We start from the raw sequence: 26,820 nt of genomic DNA on the forward strand, positions 1-26,820 counted from the left end.
ATAGAAAAGAAAAAAGCAACTTGAGTTGGACACAATAACTACAGGGGAATGCTCGAACAAACATCTAAAGGAAAATACATGCTAAGGTTAAGATGTCACTTTCACTCGTCCGAGACCGAGGCAAATCGCTCAGTCATGGACTGGAGGATCTTCTCGTACTTGGCCGAGATCTCTGCCTCGTCCTCCGGAACCTCGAACTTCATGCTGCGCAGAGCATTCTGGAGATCAGCAGTAGCCTCACGGACCTTGTTCCAGTTCTGACCCTGAGCAATGGCCTTTTGGGCCTCGTTGTGGTAGCCCATAAACGCCTTCATCATGTACTCGGTCTTCCACAAGGGGCAGAACTGATCATAGTCACTGTATCCGTTCTGCTGGAGGAAGTCATCCTTGAGCAAGCTAGCCACGTCCAGCGTGATCTTATCCGAATCACCCAGCGCCGCCTTACCGACCAGCTGGACGACCTGGTCCAGTTCCTCGGACTTGGACAAAAGCTCACGAATCTGGTCGCGCAGGCGAGGGAACTCCGGGTGCTCCTTCTCGTAGTACTTGTCCAAAATTGCGTTGTACTTGCTGTAGGAGATAGAGGTGTTGACCGAAGGGAAGTGCTTGCGCTGCGCCAGCTTCTTGTCAAGACCCCAGAATACCTGGACAATACCCAGGGTACTGCTGGTAACGGGATCAGAGAAATCACCACCGGGCGGGCTGACGGCACCGACGATGCTGACACTGCCCTCGCGCTCGGGGCTGCCCAGAGCACTGCTCTTACCAGCACGCTCGTAGAAAGAGGCCAGCTTGGCTCCCAGGTACGCGGGGAAACCCTGGTCAGCAGGCATCTCACCCAGACGACCCGAGATTTCACGCAGAGCCTCAGCCCAACGGGAACTCGAGTCCGCCATCATAGCCACGTTCTTGCCCTGATCACGGAAGTATTCGGCGATAGTGATACCCGTATAAATAGAGGCCTCACGGGCGGCGACGGGCATGTTGGAGGTGTTGGCGATTAGGCAGGTACGCTTCATGATAGGCTCCTTGCGGCCTTCGACATTAATAGAGAGCTGCGAAGAGAAGGCAGTCAGTAAAACATTATCGGAGTAAGTTTGGGGAGGGCATGTACTTCGGGGAAATCCATCAAAACTTCGGCCATCTCGTTACCGCGCTCACCACAGCCAACGTAGACGATGATATCACTGTTCGAGAACTTGGACACACTCTGGGAAATGACAGTCTTTCCACATCCGAAGGCACCAGGAATGCAGACGGTACCACCCTGGACACTAGGGAAAAGAGCATCCAACACTCTCTGGCCGACAATGAAGGGCGCATCGGCGGACAGCCTGTCGGTAACCGGGCGGGGAACACGGACAGGCCAGGTCTGCATCATACCGTACTCGGTCTTCTTACCATCGAACTCCACCTCGAGCAGCTTCTCTTCGACGGTATAGCTGCCAGCGGGAGCAATCCGAGTAATGGTACCCCGTGCACGAGGAGGCAGCAGGATCTTGTGGTCGTTCACCAGACTGTTCTCGAACACAGTACCCCAGATGTCACCACCAGTGATGTGGTCGCCGACCTTGAAGCTAGTAGGCTTGTATTCCCACTTGCGCTCGCGGTCCAAAGCATTCACCGAAATACCACGGGGGATGTAGATACTCTTCGATTGGTCCGAGATGGCTTTGAGGGGTCGCTGAATACCGTCGTAGATTGTCTCCATTAGACCGGGGCCAAGCTCGACTGAAAGGGGCTTTCCTGTCCTCGTCACCGGGTCTCCGACAGTCAAACCAGCTGTTTTCCAAAGGTAACATCGGTCAGCATAGCTCTTTGGGGGAGGTGATGCAATCATGCGGGACTGGGGGACTAAGGAGCTCTACCTGTTTCCTCGTAGACCTGAATCGTCGCCTTGTCCTGATCAATCCGAATAACCTCGCCGACAAGTGCGTCATGACCGACACGACACTATGCGGTCAGTACCTGGGGTTCTCCACGATGTCGGAGCTGGGGCTGCCTACCAACTCGTACATAGCACAACCGATCATATGCTCGGCCACGACGACAGGGCCAGACACCGAAAAGATGGAGCCATGGTTCTCAGAATTGTCCGAAGTCATAATGGAATAAGCCTGTGTGGAATGGGAAGACACGGAGGGGGTGAAGGTAGTTGAGGAGGGCGAGTCTGGAAGCGGTGGCAGCTCGGGCGGTGATGGCGGTGATGGCTGTGTTGGCTGTGTCAACGTATGCTTTGCGGTTACCAGCTCCAACAACGATGCCCGCGCTTTCAATCGAGGACGTCCCAAGCCTAGCATTCGCTTAGATGTTGGATATTGAATCTCGATTGACCGTGGAGTGGCCCCTGATATATTCGTCCAATCTCGGCGTCTTCCCCGCGGACCGAATTGTGGCCATGTAAGCCGATCGTTCAGCTTGGCTTGTACTGCTGGTGGCTTTTTTTTCCCATCATGCAGTCTTACAGTGGTGGTTACAATGGTGGAAATTCTTCTCTCCTACAGGGTTTCCCCCTATCTCGCCATTTATGGACTACTCAATTCACTGAACATCTTGTTCATCTCCCAGGTCCGATAAGCTCTACTGCATCTACTCTACTCAGCAGTGACCTTGCAACAGCCATGGAAATCAATCCAATAATGTTCACATTGCAGACAAATACATGAAAAGCAAAACTGACAAGTCTAGACTAACCCATGATATCTCGTACCCAGGGCCAGCCGATGATGATGTCTATCCCCGGTCGCAAAAAGTGTCAATAGCTGTCTTCCAGTTCTTCGAGGGCCCCATGCACCATTTGAACGAGATTCCGGAACTCGACCGCAAGATGCTCAGAATGTTGACTGATCAATGACCAGGGCGACGCGGAGGGGAAAAACGTCCGCAGCTTGATCTTGCAACCATCCCCGGTATCCATGAATTCGTTCAAGACATAGAAGAACTTGTTCCCGCTGTCAAGTTTCGCGACCAAGTACTCCACCATTTCATACTCATCCTCCCGCTGTCGCGCTATCCACTTGGGAATCTCTCCGCTGCCCATGAGATCAACAAATCGAACCTTGGCCATGTGCCCCCGATGAGCTCCACCCCGCAGTCTGGCCCACCCGAAGTGGGAGCTCCTGGCGAATGCATGACCGCATAGTTCTCTGGGTGCGTTGGGAATATAAACATTTGTGCCATCTCATCGAGGGGCTTGGAAAGCTGCCAGCGCTTGCAGATTGTTCTCAGCTCCGTCGCCGAGACCCCGCTCACTTTCATGAACGCTCTGCATTCTCGGAATTCCCCTCGAGATTCCCGAATCAGCGATTCAAAATAGCAGTTTCCTTCTTTGATTTGGCCCTTGAGAAGATCCAGCATCGGTGCTTGGAACAATAAGCTTCGCAGGTTGTCGAGAGCGCGATAGCAAGCTTGGAGCTCGAAATTATCGATATCGGCCCCGGATTTGGATACCCCATTCAGCTTGAACTTGATGGTTGGTCCTAGCTCCATGATTCTTGGGATTCTGTGGCGAACTGATTTGGACCTTGTGTGGAAACCATTGTCTACGGGCGAAAACCGCAGCCTTTATAGTCTAGCCTAACACTAACCCTGTCCCTGAGTAAGTCATAAGTCATTTGGAGGGCCAATAGAACATGAAAGAATCAAAAGGTGTTCAGCATACAACGAGAAAGGAGGTGGAGGGGGGATCAAAGGCAGCGTACAAAGCCATTAGCACAAGTCTTAACAAAGGGTGGTGAAGTTTCGATTCAAACTGAAAACAGTATCACCCAAGTGTTAAGTGCATATGTGAGAAGATGAACCCATGTGGCACATCCTAGCCCCTGTAGAGTAGGCCAAAGAATAGCAGGGTAGGGCTGCATATGATGGGTTAGAGAATGTCTCAAAGGTGTCAAAGAGGTGCGAAAGATGCAACAGACGAACACTTCTGATATTTTCCAATCAACATTTAACACCTACATTGACGAAATGACCGCTTTTGGGATCAGAAAAGCCTTCCATCTAACTATAACTTCGGATGTCGAGCAACCGGTATTTGGTTGGCTAAGGAGGAGGACATATTCTTGTCTGTTTCTTGTCTCAGTATAACCTGTACTGTGTCTTGCCTTTGCCTTTATTCCCTCCAACTTCATATCAACTGGAGCTAGTCTAGCACAGTTACACTGTCACTTGTTTCACTACAGATGTTTCATGGCTTTTCTCTGCTGCTAGCGTGCTCCGGTAGAGTGTTTTGAAGGTCTGCGGGAAGAGTCCGTGCAAAGCTCTGGATCTGACAGGTAGATCCGGCGCACTTGAACAGCTGGGATGTTTGATACCCACGTGTCTGTAGTCCGGCATTCACAAAGGCACCATTGTATTTAGTCCATCACAAACATCTATCATAGTGTCATAACCATTCGTTGGAAGTTAGTACCTCCAAGCCACTGCTCGACGTCGTCATTCAGGTTTGCCATGAACGTTGGCCACGTCGTTCCTTCTATTGTAGATCCCAGGGCCATGCTAGGAAGGTCAATGTTCGATATGGAGTCTGGGTAACCTACTAGTTGTTAGCAACTTATTCACCTGCCCGAAGATGCGGAAGAATACGCACACTAGCACCTAGAGCTAGTTCGGGTCGGAGTGCGACAGGGCTGCACGTGAGAGATGAAATTATGTATGGAAGAATCAAGTCATACGTACTCTCGCAGAAATTTCCCACCGTGAACAATGCCTGATTCTCAGTAGTCAGTTTGAATGAGATCAGGCTGTTGCCGGAAAGGCTTGGGTAGTATACCAGGTGCGGTGTCGATATGTCCCCTAATATGACATTGTATTTTGGCGTTCATAGATGACTTCGAGCAAAATGGATGTCCCTCATAAGGAATGCTTCAGCATCCACATGGACAGGAACTTTGAACCTTATCCATGGATTGAGGGAGCGTTTTGGGGGCACTAAACCCCAAAAGGCAAATCTAACCCAAAGTAGTAATCATTGTCCATGGATACAACCTTCAATCCTTGGAAATCCGGGGTCAACGATCTTAGTGGCTGAAGTGGCTTCACATGTCATGATGCCCTAACCCCTCCCCACCGGACCGTGGGCCACGGCAAAAGGAGGAACACATGTCACCTGGATAACTCGAATATATAGAATCATGGGGCTTTTTCTCCTGGATAGGAATACACAAACAGTATTCGATCTACGTGTACTCTGACTTACCAACATGGCGTTGAAGAGCCCCAAGAGCGGAAATAGTACCGAGTGCCACTACTGGGGCTACTCCTTTCATTGGACCGACCTCCACTCCTCTGCCGATAACCTCAAGTCGTTGATATATACCTGCGATTCCCTGGCCGACGAATGTGTGGAGCGCTTGAACAAGATTCCATCCGATGACGGCGCCGATAAACGGCCTTTCAAGAAGGATCTTTATGGTTTGTTGAGGGACCATGCGGAGGAGGACCCAAAGCTCAACGAGCTCTGGACTGAGATCAACACAGTTCCGGAGTGGGTTGACTGGGATCAAATCCAACGGGGCCAGGATGTTTTCTTCCGCTATGGCCTTCCGATTCTCAACGTCGTGAGTACTTGATGATGAAGTATGATTTGGGATGCGAAATGACTCTATCGACAGCTCAGCTTTGAGAGCCTACTTGGTGGGATGTAAGAGCATCTTTACCTTCCCTGGCAATGGTGTCAAACAGGAACTGATCTTACCTAGGGGAGCAATCCGAGTCGTCGAAACCCTTTCACGAACAGGCGGTTTCGGAGCCAAGGTAGTCCGCCGACGATTACTGGAGACACTTCAGCATATACTTCAGGTCAACAGTTCAGCAGAAGCCATGAAGCCAGGCGGAGAGGGCCACATCTCATCTGTTCGCGTCCGACTCCTTCATTCGTCTGTCCGCAAGAGGATCCTGAGTCTGGTAGAGCAGAACCCCCAATACTACGATGTCAACAAGTACGGAACACCGGTGAATGACCTAGACTGCATTGGCACAATCAACACATTTTGCAGCTCGGTGGTATGGCTCGGTCTACCGCGACAAGGCATCTACCCCAGCCAACAAGAGACGGATGACTACATCGCACTGTGGAGGCTAGTTGCATACTATATGGGCACATCGACGGATCCGTTCGAGAACACAGCTAAGGCCCGTGCTATGATGGAGTCGCTTCTGATTTCCGAGATCGATCCCACTGAGACTGGAAAAGTCCTGGCGAAGAATATCATTATTGGTTTGGAAAATACAGCGCCGGCCTTCGCATCCAAGGAATTCATGGAGGCGATGAGCCGACTACTGAATGGAGATCAACTAGCCGATGAGCTTGATATCCCTCGGTCGAATCTATACTATCGGATGTTGATCTGGGGATATTGTTTCTGGGTTATGGCTATTTCATATATCGTACCAAGGATACAATTCTTCGATAGGATTATGATTTCGGTACGTAAGACAGGCCGTCTTTTGAGGATACTTTCTAACGAAGAATTCTACCAGCTCCGTCGAAAGTACTTTTACAAGCTAATCCTCGACGAGAAGATGGGTCTTGGGGAGGAGTCGCGCTTCGAGTTCAAATATGTGCCTACTCTCACTCGCACCACTCGCCTAGGCCAGCGAAGAAGTACCAAATTTGAAAGGCCTGGCATTGAATCTCTGGCGCGTCTGGGTCTCCTCGCAGCTGTCACTGTGGTAGCCACTTTTGGTATGGGATTTGTCTTTGCGGCGAGGATGATTCCTTCGCAGCTCTTCATGGTTCGAGCATGATCTTTATAGTTTGTTTAGCCCCATTTTGACCGTCTACTATCTTTGTCTTCACGTCAGTGGAGCGTCGCAAATTATTCAGGTGGTATTTGTTGGCTTAAGTTCGACAAGGTGCGTAATACTAGCTGCTTTGTAGACATTGCGAATGATAATATAGAGAATTTATTTCCTGGCTTCAATGTACATAATCAATATAATTTCGAGACATTTCAATAACCGTCCCGCTTTCCTTGGACCTTAGAACTGCCCTTAGCCTTCTCTAATTCGTTGAGCATCCCGTCACCGAACACAGCAACATCGGTGGTGATGGAAACCATATCAAAGCCCTGCTGTATGCGGCGAAGAGCGTCGTCACCATCGGAGCCTATAGATAATGAGGTTAGACACAAGCGCAAGGAAGACCACCGAAGGCAACACATACAGAAGATAGCAGCCTTCTTTCCTGCCGATCTCGCAGCATTCAGGACACGCTGGATAGCAGCCTCGTGCTCCTCGCCACCACGGGTGACACGCATCTGCTTAGCAAGGTCGAAGGGCCCTAGAAAGGGAAAAGGTTAGCCAGTTCCATCAAAAACAGAAATGTCCAATCTCACCAATAAACAAAACATCCAATCCCTCGACCTTAGCAATCTCCTCTACATTTTCCACACCGGGGCGGGACTCAATCTGCACAATCACCATGACTTCGTTGTGCGTCTTCTCATCGTACTCGGCGGGTTTCACACCGGGGAATGAATGCGGCGTGAACATTGGCCCATATCCCCGAACTCCGACAGGCGGGTACTTGCAGTAGCTGACGACCTTGGCAGCATCCTCCTGTTGGGCAGAAAGGTAGAGGTTAGCATTCTATATATCTTTCCGGGGGAACCGAGAAATAAGCGCAAAGCGGGTGCGGGCTCGGGTTGTACATACAGCAGAGTGGCACATCGGAGTCATGACTCCGTGGGCACCGGCATCAAGGGCACGCTTGATCATCCATTCTTCGGGCCAGGGCACGCGGATAATAGGGCTAGCACCCTCGTGGCCGACGGCATTAGTGAGCTGAATATAGATGTTAGTATTCGATCGTCGAGTTCAATTGACTGGGACAAACCTCGTAATAGTGGCTGTCGTTAATCAATCCATGTTCGGCGTCAACTAGGACCCAGCTGAATCCACCTTCGGAGAACTCTGGGCTCCGGCGGAGGATGGTTTTTGCGACGGGGGCGCTGGGGAGGCTGTAGTAGATATGTTAGTGCATCTTACTCCCTTGTTGGATAGATGTTTTTGCTGAGTTGAAGAGGGGGAGCTGGAGCTGTCTCCAAATGCGGGGGGATAAACATACGTCAACCAGAAGCCGTATGCCACCGGAGTAGTTTCCAGAGCTGAGCGGAGTGAGATGGAAGACATTATTTAAGGTGAGATAAGGCGGGAAGAAGTTGTGTAATAATGAAGAGCAGAAGGAGTGTCTTCTTTCCTTTTAACGATGTTATTGTTACGCTGAGGGGACAACTCGGTCTTCCTCCGACCGATTACCCGAGGCCCCCCCACATCGATTGAATGGGCAATTCAGTTGAGGTTATTAGTATGGTATTTGTTGGAATAGTATTTATGGTATATAGGCTGTAACGCACTGCAATATCGAGATCTACATGGAATAAACGTGAAGTAGATGAACTCCCCGATTGGGGAAATAAAGCCAATTAGGGCTATCGCCCCCCTTCATAGAACCCCACGGGGAATTCCCGTGCTCGGTGGTGGACTCCCCCGAAGGCCGAATGATTCCAAATGAGAATAATATATAATAACTACATATATATGTATATATAACAAAGGCTTGGATAGCTCGGCTTACACGCAGTGGCATGTTTTTGTATCGCGAAGAATGTACACTCTTCAACTTTGTCACCATGATGTCATGGCTATTAGAATTAAAAACCCTTTTTTTTTTTTTTTTTTTTTTTTCCCCTTCCTTCAAAAAAGACATGGCAGCTGAAAGCCTCAGCTACTTGAAGCAAAATGCGTAACGGGGGCTTAGTGACACCCTTCCTGGGTGCACTACAAGCCTGTGTTTCCGTGCTGTTGACAATGTGTTACGGGTTTGCTGCGCGTCGGTTTCAATTGATCCACGAGACAACAATCAACGACATGTTGGGATTGGGTGTGAAACTCCTCCTACCAGCACTACTCATCGTGCATCTGGGTGAGCAGCTTCATCTCGGGACAGCGATGAACTATATTCCAGTTATAGGTATACCATGGCGCCCCCTGGTGAACCCAGCATAACTAACCTGGGGCGTCTATCTCCCGCAAATAGTCTGGTCAGTCCTTTACACATCTGCATCGATTGCGCTTGGGCATCTCCTATCGCATCTACTTGGCCTACCTCAATGGGTCACGCCTGCTTTCTCGTTCAACAATACTACATCTCTACCTTTGTTACTTCTTCACTCCCTAGGGAGTGTAGGAAGTCTAAAATTGATCCTGCGCGATGGAGAAACCACATCCTCAGCAATTGACCGTGCTCAGAGTTACTTCCTTGTCTGTGGTGTGATCAGCAAGACCATCGCATACATCGTCGGACCGAAGATGTTACAAGATCGTGAAGATAGTCTTAGTACCTCAGAGGAGCGACACCGTACCGCAAGCATGGCGGAGGACGAGCAACTCACCGAAGAAACCTCCCTACTCCCGGAGCGCGCCCAACAAGCCCGAACATCAGCCAGGAACCTGATCCGGCAGTCGACGCACTGGCTGGGCTCATTATTCCCCCGCCGAGTCAAGCAGGAACTCCTCGCACCCTTCGAGTCCCCATTCGCGGACGTAGCAATAATCTGCGCTATTCTCGGCACGGTGCTGGGACTAGTCCCCTCATTGCACCGAGCATTCTTCTTTGACGAGGAAGATGGCGGGATATTCAACGCGTGGCTGACTGCCAGTGTCAGTAACCTCGGCGCGCTGTTTACAACGCTGCAGATCTTCATGGTTGGGTGTAAACTTGGAATCACGTTCGAGCGGATGGTTGCAGACGGGCATTCGGGTCGGATCCCTGTCAAGGCTATCACGACTATCTTTGTTGTTCGTTTGGTGCTCTGGCCGGCGCTGAGTATTTCATTGATCTACGGACTGGCTAAGCGGACTCGTCTTCTTGGTGATGATCCCATGCTCTGGTTCAGTATGATGCTCATGCCGGCGGGTCCACCGGCCTTGGTGATTTCCGGGTTGGCGGAATTAGCGCAGGCGTCTGAGGAGGAAAAGATGGTTATTGCGCAGACATTGACGGTATGTAGTGACGGTATTGCGAACAGAAAAAATACATTTTGCTAACTACGTCTAGATTATGTATTCATTGTCGCCATTTGTATGTTTCAGTATCACGGGAGCGCTTAAAGCTTCCGAGGCAGTGTTGAAAGAGAAAGGGTAAGGTCTACATGTCACGGAAAAGACTTTAAAGTTGTTGATTCGAGAGATCAATTACATCCCTAGACGCTTTGATTCATTTTGTTTTTGATGATCAAGAAATTCATCGATTATCATCAAATCATCACCATATCCATCATTCACCTTTCAAAAGAGTGTAGTATTCGAAGTCGGGAGTCGAGGAAGAGAGATCATTTACTTCTAAAATTAGACAAGCTGGGTTAGCCTTTGCACCTGAAACAGCTTAACATCCTACGGGTATCACATACTCCGCAGCCCTTGCAGTCACACTTGTCGCCACAAGAGCAGCTCTGGGCACCGCCGTCACAGTTGCAATTAGATCCGCAACCACAACCCATGGTGAAAGATGTAGAATAAGTGGAGTAATATAGTAGTAGAACTTGTAGGAATGTTTGTATGATTGGTGAAGCTGAAGAGGACCTTGGAGACTGAAGAGTGTAGAAGAAGCGGTTTATATAGCTGTCGTACTGACATCATCATAATGGCGTCACTGGCGGAATCATCATGCAAGTCAGCCCTGGAGGTGAGCCGATTTCCTTGGAAATCTCAGTTAATTCCCATTAATTAATACGAATTAAAACGCTAGCCCTAATCCGGGGATTGTTTCGTCAGTATGAAGACACTCCTGCCAAATGAACCCTGATACTTATGCATTTGTACTTTCCAGTTTCTTAGAAAATCCAGGCAAGCTTGATCCATCTCTTTTCATCCACGATCCATCAGATCCTATCACAAGGGAGTCGGTTTCTGAGGGATTCCCGAGCAGAGTGTGCAGTGCCCGATCTCTAGAACATACACTGATACTCTGGAGACGGACACCTCAGGTAGATGTGGGTCAGGAATTCGTCTGTCAGTGCCCACTCGACAGTATGGCAGACCCACATCCCGAGCCTCCAAGGTCAGTCCTGCGTGTCCGATGCCGTACGTTATCCAACCCTCGGAACAACCCGAATTCGGACAAGCACAACCCCTTATCCGACCGAGAGCGGAGACCTAAAACTACGTCAGGAAGGAGAAACCCCAATCGGGTGTTAGTACAGCCATCATTTTATATATATTGAGAAGTTCGTAACATTCATCTTAGATTCTTTTCACTTCTCACTTTCCTCTCACTTTCCTATCACTTTTTTCTTACTTCCTTTTCTATCGGAGCTTTCAAATGTTCTCGATGATGGGACTACGAACTCCTACCGGTCCAGCCAGTACCTCAAAACCCCCTTCTCGGTATGGGGGCCAAAAGAAGAAGAAGTGTAGAGCTAACTTGAATAGTCGGAACCCTCGCAATGATTGAGGGGGCCTCCACCATAGGCAATCAAGACCGTCATACCGGGCATCTAGCACAGGCTGCCACAAGAAACCAGATGAGGATCATAATCAGCGTCAACATTGATAGCATCAATGACTCACGAGCACTCGATATCAATTTCTGGAAACAGTGGCCTCCAGAGCTTCCTGGGGTGCAACCAGGTTCCGTTAAGGTTGACGCTGTATACACCCGATCCCCAACCACCGAGGCCAGTATCCAGTGGATTGTTGATGCCCTCATCCTCAACGCCTACGGCATTTCCGGCTCTAAAATCCCCTATGCGCAACCTGTAAACGTCCAAACCGAAAGATCTTCCACGTATGGCCCAGTTGAATTGCACGGCGTGAAGGTGAATCTGTCAGCCCGGTCCAGATTACGGGATCTGGTACGGAGTACACGAGGCTATATGCCTCAATGTCCGAATCGTGGAGGCCAATAAGACCGAATCGACAGCGGCGTTGCCCGGGCCTTAGGCTATATGACCCAGCGAACAACCAAAACACATGGTTCCAACCTCCCCACGGGACAAAGCTCTCCGACGAAGACGTCTACTTAGTCATGTGTTTGCCCCGGGGCCACTTACCCCTTGGATTCGGGAAACTGCTGTTATGAAAATAGATACTCCTAGAGAACCCCCGCCTCTTAGGGTCCCGTTATGTGTAACCTTTCTTTTTTTCTTTTCTTTCTTTTTCTTTTCTCTTTTTTTTTTTTTTTTTGCAACAGCCCCCGGCAATGCCCATCTTTGTATCGCGTAGAAGAAGGCTGAAATTATGCAATTTGCCTGCTAGGCCTAGCTGAGTCCTTTTGTTTTATTCGTTTCATGCCATCGTAGGGCGGGTGTTGCTTATTGTATTCTCGCCCCTATATGGAAACAAACCTTTTCATCCAATACGAATCCACACATCACCACTTTTAAAGATGTCCGATATAAGCTTGTTATCCTATAAAAACTTGGCGACGCGTGGATTTATATGAAACGAAAAGCTTCATGTTGGGGTGAACAACTTACATTACACTATGGAGCGGTGCAACGAGTCAAGAACCAGGCATTAAAGCATCAGCCTATGCCTTAATGGTGGTTTGGCAGCTGGCGTCTGTACCGGTGTGTAGACATAGCTCCTTCTCATACGAAAAAGAAAAGAGAAAAACGTAAGAGAGGAGAGGAGAACATAGCCAAGTAATATTGAGATCAATACTTTCCGTTGTCACCTTTCTTTTAGTCTATATCCAGCCTTGGGAAGTACTATTACGCTAAGGCTGCCTCGGAGATGATTCCATACACTCCCTGTTTCAAGCACCATCTGTATATCCTGCTTTCATGGAATTATAACGAAACCCATTCTAAAATAAAGCATTCCTACCCCCGCGAGAGCTGTGGAAACACCAAAAGGCTTCCTGGACGAAGCTCTGCGCTCATTCTCGATCTTCACCGTTGTATGAACTTTTCTCCTAAGGCCTGAATCGCCGAATCGACCAAGTGCGTTACCGATGGCATGTTGCTGATTTCAAAGATGCTGATATCCAAGTCGAGGTGGCGGCGCCACCATTTTTGAATCTCAATCTTCACCAGTGAGTCAACCCCTAGGTCAGAGACAGCCCGACTGGGGTCAAACTCCTCTTCTGGTATTGAGAGTAAAGAGCAGAACATGCGAGTAACTTCCTTGGTAAGTACCTCCGAGCTAGCTGGATCCGCCAAGACAGAGCTATCGGCAGCTACACAAGAAAGGAACTCTTTCAGTGGCGCACTAGAGGAGTCTTGGTTGCTAGCTGATCGTTGCTTGACGTCGCGGATGAGGCTTAGGCGGAGATCCTGCCGCACTCGAGGGTCAATACCTGTGACCTTGGTGATGAAGCCAACATTCAGGTGAGTGAGTCCGAGGGTATTCGACCTATTATATTTGTTTGGTCGCTGGTTGACAACGGCAATTTGCATGGTATCGAGAAGATCCTGTATGGTCAAGGTATGCGTTCCTTGCTGGCGGAATCGCTCAAGCACGAGCGGTGTTCTGGCGACAAAGCCCACTTCGTCCATGACCCCAAGATTAATAACAGACGCGGGAAGGCCCATTGTGTGGCGGTAGTGAACGAAAGCGTTGAGGAATGAGTTAGCAGCCGCGTAGTTTGCCTGGCCGGGGTAGCCGCGGATTCCGCCGATGGAACTCATCAAGACGAAAAACCTCAAATCCGCATCTTCAAAGACAGAATGCAAATTCCACGTGCCATTGACTTTGGGATCGACTGCAGCTCGCCAGGCCTCATAGTCCATACCAATGGTTGGGCGGTCTTATTGTTGCAAGGTTAGCTTTTCAGTCGGTGCATATATGAAACCTAGGTAGTTCCACGCTGTCGTCCTAAACAGCCGTTTTTTGCAAGGCTGGCAGTCATACCTGTAAGACCATAGCCAACTGTACAACACCTGCAATAGGTTTAGGGCTCAAGTTCGTAATTCGTTGGACATCACATAGCTTCCTAACATCTCCAGCGATCGCCGTAACCTCAGCACACTGTGCCCGAAGTTCATCGAAGAATGCTTTGTCTTCCTGAGAGCGTCCGGCGGACCGTGAGAAGAAGACTATATGGCGCGCACCACACTCAACGAGCCAGTTGGCGATTGGACGGCCAATCCCTCCAAGTCCTCCGACTATCAGATAAGCTCCCTCGCTGAGTGGTCCGACCTTGAACCGTGACGGAGCTAATTCCAGATCCTCACTATTTTGCGGCATTCTGATGGCAATCTTCCCGATGTGCTTGCCTCTCTGCATGAGACGAAATGCTTCTTTGGGGTTTGTCGCGTCAAACCTGTGTATTGGCTTTATTCCCCGGTTAGCGCGCTGTTGGTGGAGAGAAACACATTGGCAGAGAAGACTATACGCCCCAAATGGATTAGTCCAGGCACCTTCTGTCTCTTGGTCGCCGCGACCTGTCGCTTGACACGGGCTACACTTACCGTTGGACTAAGTCTGGCTTTTCTCTGGCGATTTGTGCCATATCGACCCCAATAAATGCTCGATTGTGAAGGAACTCGTTCATGCTCAGCATTCCCTTTCCCATAATGTCGCGCTTGCCGATTTCAATCATAGTTCCGTATGGGGCGACGCACTGCCAGGATGCGTGGAGTAGCTCCCCGCTAAGTGAATTCAGCACAACGTCAACTCCTTCTCCCCGAGTTGCCTGCATGACGCCTGAAAGGAAACTTGAGCTTCTGGAATCGAAGATGTGACCTGATGGGATATTATACATCTCCATCATATACTCAGCCTTTTCCTTGTCTCCTACTGTCGTGTAAACCTGATAAGATCAGCAACTGTTGGTCAAGCTTACAGACAGCGAGTATAAAACATACTATTGCACCAACGTGCTGAGAAATCTGTATAGCTGCTTGCCCCACTCCTCCGGCACCAGAGTGTATCAAAATGGACTAGGAGATCATTCAGTCATGGATATAGAAGACACAGGGCATGAATCGCTACTCACCTGTCCCTTCTCGATTCGTGCCACGTTCAACAAAGAGTGGATTACCGTACTGAAAACACACGGCATGGTGGCAGCTTCTTCCAAGGGAAGGTCATCTGAGACCTTCGCACACAATTTCTCTGAAACGACAATTGGGGATGCGAAACAGCCGCCGGCAGAAAGTAGCATCACAGTGTCCCCTATGGCCAGATTATGGACATTAGGTCCTACCTTGGTCACTGTCCCTGATGCTTCTATGCCCATGTTTGTTGGTGAATCGTCCACAATTCCCATAGCCAAGAGAAGATCCTAGATGCGTTATTCCAACGCACTAACCCGCGAGTGTGGATGGCTAGTAACGTACCCTGAAATTCAAGCCCAAGAATTGCGGTGTGACTTCAACGAAACCATTAGTGGGACTTGTTACTTCGTGAGCTATCCATTGAATAGTATCAAGCTGGACCGAGTTTTCCAACTGTGAGCACTTTGGGGGTGGAGGGCGCTGGTGTCGCCTCTAGCTCCGAAGCTAGGGCACACGGAAGGTATCTCGGCACCTGGATTGTGCCACCGGTCAGGATATACTCGAAGTCGATATCCACACCTGGCCATTGCCTGACGCTATCGAAGTGCTCATAAATATCGACGACAGCTTCGGCGGCTTTCCGGCCCGAATCGTCAATTTCGAGGGTAGCAAAATCCAAAGACGACTCCGCCCGGATAGCCCTGGCAAGACCAAGCACCATGCCATATCGCGGATCCACGCTTTGTAGTTGACATCCCCTCGTCACCCAAAGTATACCCTGGGGGCTCAGTCCCGACAGCAAATCCTGGAATTTCTGCCAGTTATCCTCGGGGATATCGCGGAGGAAAGATCCGTTCAGGTCCAATAGGGATACGACGCTTTGGCTACCAGGCACAGGCTGACCTAAATTGCACCAGGAGAGGGCATAGCCGCGCTGAATGAATGACTGTTGAACCAATTTCTCGATGTTGCCAGTAGGACCATCATGGAGCAAGGTAACGGTCTTCTCCGAGCGCAGTTCTTCGCGTGTGGATACGATATGAGCCATTTGCTGGAACGGCTTCTCGTCATCGCACACGACAGACTGTACGCCCATAAATCCAGTCTTCCGGAGCTCCTCGTCCCATCTTTCAGGGGCTACATAGGGTCTGGTAGTGCGTTGGTCGTCAACGCCTAGCCACCAGCCCGGGAGGGAACCCTGGATGAGAAGTTAATAATTTCGAAGCAGTTTCTTTCAAAATATGAGACATACCATAATGTATGATTGCGCAACCAAATCTTGGTACCATTGTTAATTTATAGGCGAAAGGTTGAGGACAGTGAACCAACATACCTCCACAGACCTCCTGGAGAAACAGTCCGCCACCTGGCGCAAGAACCTTCCTTATGTTTCTAAGAGTCTCAGAAAGTGAAGCAGTTGCATGCAAAACCTGTAAAAGATTTGCAAGTTACCCATTAGCAAACGATCTTTGAACAGGTGACCTTGTGCAGACCGCGGTAATAGATGTAAAGGGGGACAATATATGGGGTCCTTCTTACATTTGCAGCGATAACCAGATCATACTGCTCTGCGTCAAAGTCTTGCTCAATCGGGTCGCGGCTGATATCAAGGACCTGATAGTTGATCCCCTCGTACCCGGAGAACCTTTCCCTTGCCGCCTGAAAGAATCCGGGAGAAATATCCGTGAAGGTATAGGTCGAAAACAAGCGGATTCCACCGGGTAAAGTCAGGGCTTGGAGTGCAGTTTCGGTCATTCCGCCAGTTCCTGCACCTATCTCGAGAATCCGCATCTTCGGTCGTGATTTTCCGTAGCAGGTAAAGAAATCCCCAAGTTCCATTGTACTCCCGACAGCCCGATAGATGTTTGTCAAGCAGTCATCCCTGGTCAGCAGGTCAAGTCCATGGACCCTTCCCTGAAGAATATCATCCATGTTGTTGTAGATAGATAGTATTGCTTGCACGTAGGGCGCAGATTGTCCATCCTTTATTTTTGCCGCAGTCTCATCAATCAGAGTTCTTCGGGCTGACGACGGTGCGGGCAATAACGCGTCTATCTCAGGAAGGATTGGATATTCCCCTCTTGCAAAACATGCGACCTGAAGATGGAGCCATGACTGAAAGTTTCGCAGGTGTTTGGATGAGACACATTGCGTCCCAATCTGGCTGGCACTTTCAATAATGCACAAGGCCGCCAATTTTTCAACCAGGACTTTAGTGTCGCGGTGCGAATTTGGCCGCATCAATTCTGCGCATGGGGTGAAATCTATCAGAGGGGTCCACGTCATCTGTGCGCCAGCCAAGCTATCGTCCTCTTGCAAATCTTCGGTGACGCTCACACGCTTCAGGAGCACGTTTCGAAGTTGCATACAAACAGTATCATCTGAAAGTGCAAGTACGTGCCCATTCACAGTGCCGCTTTCAGTTTTGACGGCAGTGCCTTTTGCAGAGACGTTGGACCCTCCCTGGCCGATGTAGATCTCGCCTATAGACTGGGGTATCAAGGCTTCCCCTAGCTTGCGAACAAGGCCGTTGCACGACGCCGCGGCGGAGAGGACGATGCATTGGTCGATGGTAGTAGGATGGAGTGGATATGGACACTTGTAAGGGTCTTTCTCCTCGTATACAGTAGCTGCAGCCACAGGATGAGCGGGGTCGGCAGATATATTTTTCAGACATTGGAAGCTGGGCCCATATCGCAATCCGATATTACGGACGCTACGGTACCAAGTTGGGGATGACACGTGCCGTGGAAGATCCTGGATTCCCTCAGTCGAGCGATGATCACCTGCCATTCCTTTAACTTCTCCAGCACAGTGCTGCATCCAAGAATTGCCATTTCACGAGGTGATGGTGAATGACCACCATCCGGAATCCAGCTCATCAGTCAACCGTGCCGGTTTGAAGCTTGTGAATACCTCAATTGATTCGGTGTCCGTGAGAAGCAGGGCATTTCTGATAAAAACGTTCCGTAGCTTGTAATTTCCAAGGCCTGAAATTTGCTGAACGGCTTCCCCTACCATAGCCACATATGCGCTGCAGGGAAACACGATATCGTTGCCGACTTGGTGGTCCCGCAACCAGGGCACATCATTTAATCTAAGGACATTTCTCCAGGTTGGTTCTAGGGCAGTAGACTCGAAGACACGGCTTCCAAGTATTTCGTGGTTAGTGTGCTGTCGTAATCTCCACTCTTTGACAAGTCGGCTCTCCTCCCAGAAACTGGTTCCATGTTGCCAAGGGTACAGCGGGATATCTGTGACGACATTGTGCTGATCATGATCTCCGTTAACTGCTGCGAGGTTGACCAGGACGCCAAGGCCATGAAGGTTACCGGCGGTCTTCACTAAGGAGTCCATTGAGCTTTTGCCGCGCACCACTGTAGGAACATAGCGAGACTCCGCATTTTCAGCTGCGAAAATCTCTCGAAGCGGGCCAGCTAGAGCTGAGTGTGGCCCAACCTCGACGATGACTTTTGTCTCTTGTGCCTCTAGCAACGTCCTTACAGCGCGAGAGAAAAGCACTGGCTTCTCCAAGTTCTCGCGCCAGTAGGAAGCTCCCATGTCGCTGTCAGCGGGCATGACCTTTCCTGTAACGGTCGAATAGAATGGTATTTTGCACCCATTTGTTTGCACGTCATTGCCCAAGAGACACTCGTACGCTGGGCCCAAAGCCTGCATGTGTGCTGCACGTGTCCTCGTTAGTGTCGAATGAAAGGGGGTGTATACTGAGTGGACTTGTTACTGACCCGAGTGATATGCCACATCCACACGGAGATGGCGGCAGAAGACATCTTTCTTATGTGTCTGGATTTTCTCCACGATCTTCTTCAGCGTACTGCTATCCCCAGAGATGGTCACGCTACTTGGGCTATTTTCGCATGCCACCGTGGCTCCGTCGACCAAGTAAGGGAGTACCTCTTCACGACCTAGCCCGATTGCGGCCATGCCACCATTTGCGGAGCGAGAGATGGCTTGCTCTGCAATTTGGCCGCGGTAGTAGGCAACTGTTATTGCTGACTCTGCTGTCAAAGCACCAGCTGCATAGGCTGCAGCTATTTCACCACTGGAGTGGCCTAAGACGGCAGCGGGACGGACGTCCCATTTCGCAAGTACATCGACTAATCCGATCTGGAAAGCCGTGCAAAGGGGCTGGGAAAGCCCAGGTGTATCAATCTGGTGGCTCTTCCCCCTATCGGAAAATTGGTCTTAACCAGTCAGCTTCATCACTCTACACGTTGGCTAGGAGCAACAACCGGGACAAGACACCCAAGTCAGGCAAAAAGAACATACCTGCTATCTTCCACTCGGGAGGATCTGGCAGACATTGTAAAGTCCTGTCGAGTTTATTGATGCTGTTGCGGAAGCACTCGGAGAAAAGGAGAAGGTCGTTTGCCATTCCAGTCCACTGGGCCCCCTGCCCTGTAAAGACAAAGGCAAGACGGGGAGACGATGGAAAGCTTTCTTCGATACCGGAAAATGAGATGGATCCTTGGCCCTCCACGACAGCGAATGCTCGGTATTTCAGATGCTCTCTGCGTTGACACATAGTGTATGCGATGTCTCTTCTCTCTTTAGAGCTCTGGGCCAAATAGACTTCAAATTGCGAGATTCTCTGCTTTAAGGCGCTTCGGCTTTTTCCGGAGAGGACAATCAGTTGTGGCCCGTTCCTGGGATGCCGGGTCGGGTTCTCGCGTTCGGCGCTGCCGGAGTTGCTCGATTCCATGATCACCTGAAAATGTAAGATATATATAACCAAACACAGGTCGGCACTGTAATAGTCAACATACATGTGCATTGACGCCCCCAATCCCAAAGCCATTGAGGCTGACCCTCTTACTGCGGTCTGTAGGCCACCTCGTGAGCTCCACAGGCACACGGAGATGGGCTTCCTCAAACGGGACTATTGCTCAGGTTAGTTTGTGTCTCGTTGCAAGGGAACCCAACCATACTTCGAGGATTAGGCTTAGAAAAGTGGATATTTGGCGGTATTTGCCCATTTTCAAGAGACAGGACAGCTTTGATGACACTGGTAATACCGGATGCGCCCTCAGAGTGACCGACATTTGGTTTTACCTAGTATCTAGTAAGCCATCTGGCTATAGATAGTTGCGTCTAGTAAATATTTAGCAAGACTTACGGATGTGATCATTACACCCTTTTCCCCAAACACCTTGCCGATAGCGCTTGCTTCTAAAGGATCTCCAACTGCGGTGCCCGTGCCGTGGCACTCGATAAAGGCAGTCTTAGAGAAGTCACGAATCCCAGCGGCATCATAAGTTTGACGGATCAACTGCTCGTGGCTGTGAGGGTTTGGTGTCTTCATATCAGCAGTTCTACCATCAAAGTTTGTCGCCGTGGCTCTAACGGTTGCTCGAATAGGGTCATTGTTTGCCTTTGCTCGATCAGCCTTCTTAAGTAGGATTGCAGTGATCGCCTCACCACGGCCATACCCGTCTGCTGCGGCATCGAATGTTTTCGAGGTCCCCGTCGAGGATATGACTCCCTCTGCGGTCATCGCCATCATCATAGTTGGCGTGATTATTAGATTGGTTCCTGCCACGACGGCTGAGGAGCAATTGCCGCTGGAAATTGCCTGACAGGCGGCGTGGAGAGCTACTAGCCCGGACGAACAAGCCGTTTGGATTGTCAGGCTGCAAAGTCAGCCACTTACGCTTTCGAATGGGTACCTAGGGAGGGGTATTCACCTTGGTCCCTTTAGATCATACTCGTAAGACACTCGGTTGGCAAGGGCAAAGTCCATTGTGGAGTTTACCTGACCATCCCAGGGACGTTGGAGGTCTCTGGAGGTGATGTCAAGCCAACTTTCTCCAAATGTACCAACATAACATCCCATGTCAGTGCCTTGCCAGCCTACCTGCCCGGCGTTTTCCATACATTCCCAGACCACTTCCAACAGCATTCGTTGCTGTGGGTCCATGTTGCCTGCCTCCTTTGGTGGAAGCGAGAAAAACTCATTGTCAAAGTGACTCACGTCCTCTTGTAAAAAATGGCCGTGGCGTGTGCAGACCGTGCCAGGACGACCCGAAGGATGGTAAAACCCTTCTGAATTGTACCTATTTTCCGGGACGGGGACACGGCCACTTTTCCTGTTGGCAAGTAGATCCCAAAAATCTTCAGATGTCCTTATTTTGCCGGGGAGCCTCATGGCCATGCCCACAATTGCGACAGGCTCGGAGCTCCCGGTTCGGCCGACGCCAACGCCTCTACTGTCATCCGAGACATGACTCGTCTTTGGGCGGGTTTCCGTGTACACACCAACTCCGCCTATTCCAGCTGCTTGAAGTGTCAACCAATGTTGAAGGTTTTGACGAAGCTGAGATTTACCTTGATCGTCAAAGCTAAAATGTTGATCGTCCTTGGCACGCTCCATGAGCGAAAACCATCTGCCGGAAGGCTATTGAAGGGAGCCATTTTGAAGACTTTGGAAACTTGAGATTGGAATATATCCGAGATATTCAGGGACGTATAAGGATTTCCAAGGTTATTTAGGAGTTGACCTGGGCCATACCCAATTCTTCTAATGACATTGACATGACTCCCATCCTTGTTCCTAATATATATGACGTGCGTTTCATCCTTCGAAGGATGGATTAACTGTTCTTTTTTCCCTGTTTGGCGCTGATATAAATCTAATGAAGACTCAACTTCCGCAATCGGTCATACGGGAAAGGCAACTGGTCAATTTGAGTTCGGTTGGTATGCAACTCTCCAACCGAATATCCCGGTTCAATTGACACAAGTGAAGACGCCCATTGACCTAGTCAAACTTCTTAGGGGTTACCTGGTCCTTTTAACGACTTTCCCGGTTATAAATTCAAATTCCACCATTAACTTTGGAATATGGGAGGTTAACGAACTTACCATTTTGACGTAATCATGGGAATTGCTGACCTTGGAAGTCCTGGAGGTGAGAATATGTGTTTAGTTATGAGTTCGGCTACGCCATTTTCGCTCTGGTATATCCGATTCCTATCTTATTGTGGATCTGTTGACACGAGTAAATAGCAAGCTGTCAGTTTGGGTACTATATAATCATAGACCATCCTATATACGTTTTGATAACCACTATATCCACGAATAGCTCCTATTCGCGAGAGTCTTCAAACCCTTTAGTAAATGTGGTAGTAGTTGCCGTCTCCATATTAAGAGTTTGCCAAAAAGAGTAAAATATACGTATTATACTATGAAAAGTAAGGGGACAATTCGTTGCCCTACTAGTTCCCTATCTATAATCTATTTAGTCGGAAGGTAAGACTAACCTAACTAGTACTAACTATAGTGCGGACAACGATATAGAATCGCCAGTGTCTGTCCTAGTGAGAGTCAATCGAGTGTGAGTAAGTTCGATAACCACTTGATTTCGGGCCTTAAGTATAGCTTCGCAATTAATTTGTCGGCGAAGTAACGAGTTGGGATTTCCACGAGCCGAATCCCAATTTTCTGTGCTAGAGTAGCTGTTCTAGAAAGAGTACTTTGCCTCTCTGAGAAATGTCCTTAGCAACAACTTTCTTACTAGTAGAATATAATGTGGTAAATAGCTATAGTTGTTAATATTCGAGGATAGAACACTCCATGCCTATATTTACACGCCGCCTAAAGCTCGCCACTGATGTCTATACGAGATATAAACCTCCCGTACTATATATACCGGAGTCTTTTGATTTCGCAGAACTTCTCTGCTGGTCTATGGCATTTTACATCTCCGGTATCTACAGGATATACCTTCTCCGAAGTAACGGCACTTTCATCTAGAGGTAACCAACATGTCCTAATGTGTTGTAGATACCTCCTATGGATAATTTTTCCGTAAAACAACCGTGGAAACGGAGGGGAATATATAACCAAGTTGGTCACACTTTTTCTCAAGTATTTATAGGCAGATTTATACAAGTCGTACAAAGATCATTGATTATATTGATTATTAAATGGCCAAATTCTCCTAGGCAGTGTAAGTACATAGTAGCTCTGGAGAGGTCCACGGTGTTACGCTGTAGATGGGGTCGTTGTCCGCTGGGCTACCCAACAACCCAATCTTGTTTTTGTTCTTTTTGTTCTTTTTTCTTCTCATTTACCATTGAACATTTGACATTTGACAGACATCTGACATTTGTCTGATATTTGACCTTCCATATTTTGATATTCGGACTCTCGTGTGCTGTCTGGAAGTGGTCAGTTCTCCATCTCTTTATCTCTCTCTCCTTCTCCTCTCTCTCCCCGATAAGCCCCAACCAGTTCTCAACTCAGAGCGATCATTACAACCGCGTGATTTCTCAAGATCTACAGCTCTTTGATCATTTGTTACATCTGTGACTATCAGCTCAAGCTAGTGACCATCCATTTGACCTTGTGACATCTGCGCCCCTCTCCAACGGAGCTCCCGGCGATTACTTATCGGACACCCGCCACCGCTTGAGGTCTGCTCACCTGGTTCTTCCAAAGAGCCAGGGGATTGGGCAGATCTAAAGATATTGTCGAACTGGCTCACCATTCATCACACCCGTTTACCACCTCCGACGACCCTGATCCTCCTTTGCCCAATACAGCTCCTGCCTCGGTAGGCAATCCCGGCTCCCAAACGTCAGAGTTCCTGTCCGCATCCCGACCATCCAGTTCATCTACCCCTCGGCCCAACCGTCGCCGCCGCCTTTCGAGCAGCCCGGATAACCTTGGTCCCTCATCGGCAGGGACCGGACACCTTCCACAAATAGCACGTGAGACTACATCTCAGAACTACCCAGGCCGTCTTTCTGGCCGACCGGACGGCCGACCTCCTTCCCCCAAGCGCAGGCGCCTGGTAATCATGCGTCCCGACGGAATATCAACAGAAAATGGCTTCGTAGACGCCTCGGACGAATCACGTGCTTCGACATCGAGGAAGACTGGCTTGAACGGGCAAGCGGCAACCAACGGGAGCTCTCAGACAAATGGCTCTAAAACGCCATCCCTATCGTCTACCTACTACGGCCACAACCGGGAGGAGGTAACGCGGATTTTGATACAGAGTTTATATGAGCTGGGTTATAATGGGTCGGCATCACTGTTAAGCTCGGAGAGCGGCTATGAACTGGAAACATCAGGGGTCGCAACGTTCCGGAGTGCGGTGTTGGGTGGACGATGGCTAGAAGCCGAGAGGATCCTGATTCAATCGTTTCGAAATGCCGGGTCACAACAGGTCGACAGGAAATCTCCACAAGAAGAGACCCTGGTATTATCAGAGGAGGCCGATAGGAACGAGATGCTATTCTATCTCCGGCAGCAGAAATTCCTCGAGTTGCTAGAAGCGCGTGATCTAGCTGCAGCTCTCAACGTCCTTCGCCAGGAACTGACGCCCTTGAATTTTGATGTTGAGCGTCTACACGCCCTATCAAGGTATTGCCCATCAATAGGTAACTATAGAACAACATTTGCTTACCAGTTGTTTTGGTTAGTCTTCTTATGTGCCCAACGGAGGTCTTACATGCCCAAGCGGGATGGAATGGCTCCGTTAGCTCGTCTCGTGAACGACTTCTTGGCGAGCTGTCAAGTGAGCTTGATCGAATCTCCAATGTCTGTGGTGTAACCGGGTTGCTAATTCAGCCGCAGAATCCATTTCTCCTTCCGTGATGATCCCGCAACATCGCCTGGCCATCTTACTAGATCACGTCAAGCAATCTCAGATCAACAACTGCGTTTATCATAATACTGCCGACCCTCCGTCGCTCTACTCGGACCACATGTGTGACCGAAACGACTTCCCATTAGACGTCATTGTGGACTTGACTCAGCACTCAGATGAAGTATGGTACTGCGAGTTCTCTCACGATGGCTCCAAGCTGGTTACTGCAGGAAAGGACCATAACGTGCTCATCTATAACACAATAGACTTCAGCGTTATCCACAGGCTTACAGAACACGAGGACGGAGTTGCGTTCGCCAGCTGGAGTCCAGATGACTCCAAACTAATTACTTGCTCGCAAGATAAGAAGGCACGCGTATGGAGCGTCGAGGTAATGATTTCTACGGTTCCGTGTAAATCCATAATAATATGCTAACTCGGGCTGTGCATGATTTAGAGCGGTCGTTGTCTGCTCACCATCAACCACCACCGTCAACCGGTGACTGCAGCTGCCTGGGCAGCAGATGGTGAATCTTTCGTGACAGCCTCTCTCGATTCTGAATCACAGCTCCGTCACTGGAGCATGCGTGGTCAGCCTCTATACACATGGAAAGGCGGATTCCGCGTACAGGACTGTGCCATTAGTGCCGACGGACGACGTCTTGTTGCTGCCGACACAGAAGCGAAGGTTCATGTGTACAACATGCTTACATACGAAGAAGACTACTGCCTCCCAGTGCCGAGCAAACCGACCTCGGTTTCTATCAGCAAAGACTCGCGGCACGTGCTTATAAACCTGGCTGAGCATGATATCCAATTAGTTGACATGGAAACCACTGCTGTTGTCCGTCAGTTCAAGGGACAGAAACAAGGCGAGTTCGTGATTCGCAGCACGTTCGGGGGAGCAGCTGAGAACTTTGTCGTCAGCGGAAGTGAAGGTGAATATCTCGACATATCATTTCTGGTATCGTTACTAACTATTTCCAGATTCGAAAGTCTACATCTGGCACAAGGAAAATGGCAACATCGTAGAGACTCTGGATGGGCATATCTCTGGATGCGTGAACTCCATATCATGGAACCCGGCCGACCCGGGAATGTTCGCATCGGCAGGCGACGACAGTGCAGTAAGGATGTAAGAATCACTCCTATCCTCTGTCTCACATTCAACAACACCACTAACTTAGATTTGTAGCTGGTCTCGAGAGGGCAATCGATCCCGCCCAGTAGGACCAGTTCAACGCAGCGGGATACCCTCAAATGGCTTTACACGGACTAGCGCATTGAGGACAACATCCGCTTTCTGATATCCATGTACTGCACATCGACGATGACTACCCAACGTCGCTTGTGCAGTTTTGTTCCTGCTTGTTGCCTGTCTTTATTTAGTTTCCCCACGATACCGTATTTGATTGAGGGAACATACCCGGAGCTTTGGATTGAAAGACGATAAACCTGCTGCCTTGCAATGTTTTCTTGTTCTTCTCGAATTCTGTTCTGTGTTCTTGCCTTCTTAACTTCCCGGCATATCCACATCATGCTGCCTTGCGCATATACATCGCTGGAGTCCCCCTTTCACTCTTTATGCTGATTACTCTCTGCAACTAGCATCTATTTCTTTCAATACAGGAAGCTGGCGTTGGACCGTATCTTTCTGGGTCTTTAGGGGTACATATATTCTGTCCTTGGTCCAGTCCTTGGGTTTTTGCTTTTGGGGGGCTTTCTTGGTCATCTCTTATGCTCTTATTCAATCGTTTTGTTGCAAGTCTCTGATTGAATCAAATCTACTACTACTTATATTCTCGTTCCTACGTAAACTCCGATCTGGTGGTAACTAGCGCAGGAATAGAGTAACAGACTTGTTGGCGTGCCTCTCTTACTGTTGTTTCTTTTTCCTCACTACAGATTCAATTTATGTTGTCAGACTAGAAGGAAGACTTACGGCCAAGAAGCAGGGCCAAATTGTACAAAAATAAAACCGATTCCATCATTCATGATTCCTAGTGTCAAAAAGTAAAAAGAAGAAACTCCAAACATAAAGAAAAAGTCCATGCTACTTAGGCCGGAGGCCCGAAATTTTTCGGAAATAAGCAAAATCGTAAACACCTGGGGTGCGCAAATCGGCTGGCATTTTGGCAAACTATCCCGGATTGTTAGTGCTGGATGGTAAGTGAGTGGCAGTCATTTGACTTACTGAAATATGTTATTATCCCTTTCCTCCACGCTAGAGCTGGCCTTGTATTTCCTTCGAACCCATTG

At 49.2% G+C, this 26,820-nt stretch overlaps 8 protein-coding genes across 8 annotated transcripts; 4 read left to right on the forward strand and 4 right to left on the reverse strand.

Moving 5' to 3' along the window:
• Positions 1-101: 101 nt before the first annotated feature.
• On the reverse strand, positions 102-2,300 carry N7489_001702 (H(+)-transporting V1 sector ATPase subunit A; the record flags this gene model as incomplete). The annotated part of the gene is made up of 4 exons (XM_056707457.1): positions 102-1,055; positions 1,115-1,782; positions 1,869-1,953; positions 2,007-2,300. 4 exons carry the CDS (start codon positions 2,298-2,300, stop codon positions 102-104), a joined length of 2,001 nt encoding a protein of 666 aa, XP_056571759.1.
• Positions 2,301-2,755: 455 nt separating this feature from the next.
• N7489_001703 (uncharacterized protein) lies at positions 2,756-3,489 on the reverse strand (the record flags this gene model as incomplete). Its single annotated transcript, XM_056707458.1, has 2 exons — positions 2,756-3,119; positions 3,170-3,489. The coding sequence occupies 2 exons, from the start codon at positions 3,487-3,489 to the stop codon at positions 2,756-2,758; spliced, it is 684 nt and encodes a 227-aa protein (XP_056571760.1).
• Positions 3,490-5,201: 1,712 nt separating this feature from the next.
• On the forward strand, positions 5,202-6,747 carry N7489_001704 (oxygenase MpaB family protein; the record flags this gene model as incomplete). The annotated part of the gene is made up of 4 exons (XM_056707459.1): positions 5,202-5,558; positions 5,613-5,641; positions 5,700-6,426; positions 6,481-6,747. The coding sequence occupies 4 exons, from the start codon at positions 5,202-5,204 to the stop codon at positions 6,745-6,747; spliced, it is 1,380 nt and encodes a 459-aa protein (XP_056571761.1).
• A 206-nt stretch (positions 6,748-6,953) lies between these two features.
• On the reverse strand, positions 6,954-8,133 carry N7489_001705 (HpcH/HpaI aldolase family protein; the record flags this gene model as incomplete). Its single annotated transcript, XM_056707460.1, has 6 exons — positions 6,954-7,108; positions 7,166-7,282; positions 7,338-7,560; positions 7,657-7,785; positions 7,838-7,961; positions 8,069-8,133. 6 exons carry the CDS (start codon positions 8,131-8,133, stop codon positions 6,954-6,956), a joined length of 813 nt encoding a protein of 270 aa, XP_056571762.1.
• A 609-nt stretch (positions 8,134-8,742) lies between these two features.
• On the forward strand, positions 8,743-10,147 carry N7489_001706 (Auxin Efflux Carrier superfamily; the record flags this gene model as incomplete). Its single annotated transcript, XM_056707461.1, has 3 exons — positions 8,743-8,974; positions 9,041-10,005; positions 10,061-10,147. 3 exons carry the CDS (start codon positions 8,743-8,745, stop codon positions 10,145-10,147), a joined length of 1,284 nt encoding a protein of 427 aa, XP_056571763.1.
• Positions 10,148-11,447: 1,300 nt separating this feature from the next.
• N7489_001707 (uncharacterized protein) lies at positions 11,448-11,909 on the forward strand (the record flags this gene model as incomplete). Its single annotated transcript, XM_056707462.1, has 1 exon — positions 11,448-11,909. The coding sequence occupies one exon, from the start codon at positions 11,448-11,450 to the stop codon at positions 11,907-11,909; it is 462 nt and encodes a 153-aa protein (XP_056571764.1).
• Positions 11,910-12,896: 987 nt separating this feature from the next.
• On the reverse strand, positions 12,897-21,336 carry N7489_001708 (type I polyketide synthase; the record flags this gene model as incomplete). The annotated part of the gene is made up of 18 exons (XM_056707463.1): positions 12,897-13,753; positions 13,887-14,269; positions 14,418-14,758; positions 14,814-14,888; positions 14,945-15,232; positions 15,288-15,319; positions 15,387-16,143; positions 16,198-16,223; positions 16,279-16,375; positions 16,485-17,702; positions 17,862-18,628; positions 18,692-19,150; positions 19,236-19,674; positions 19,733-19,845; positions 19,895-20,018; positions 20,083-20,596; positions 20,651-21,239; positions 21,291-21,336. The coding sequence occupies 18 exons, from the start codon at positions 21,334-21,336 to the stop codon at positions 12,897-12,899; spliced, it is 7,125 nt and encodes a 2,374-aa protein (XP_056571765.1).
• Positions 21,337-22,652: 1,316 nt separating this feature from the next.
• N7489_001709 (WD40 repeat domain-containing protein) lies at positions 22,653-25,868 on the forward strand (the record flags this gene model as incomplete). Its single annotated transcript, XM_056707464.1, has 7 exons — positions 22,653-22,671; positions 23,381-24,335; positions 24,395-24,489; positions 24,549-24,952; positions 25,019-25,499; positions 25,549-25,696; positions 25,757-25,868. The coding sequence occupies 7 exons, from the start codon at positions 22,653-22,655 to the stop codon at positions 25,866-25,868; spliced, it is 2,214 nt and encodes a 737-aa protein (XP_056571766.1).
• Between the last annotated feature and the right edge of the window lie 952 nt (positions 25,869-26,820).

This window comes from Penicillium chrysogenum, assembly GCF_028827035.1.
Source record: "Penicillium chrysogenum strain IBT 35668 chromosome Unknown utg000001l_segment0_segment0, whole genome shotgun sequence".
In the NCBI taxonomy this organism is placed as follows: Eukaryota; Fungi; Ascomycota; class Eurotiomycetes; order Eurotiales; family Aspergillaceae; genus Penicillium; species Penicillium chrysogenum.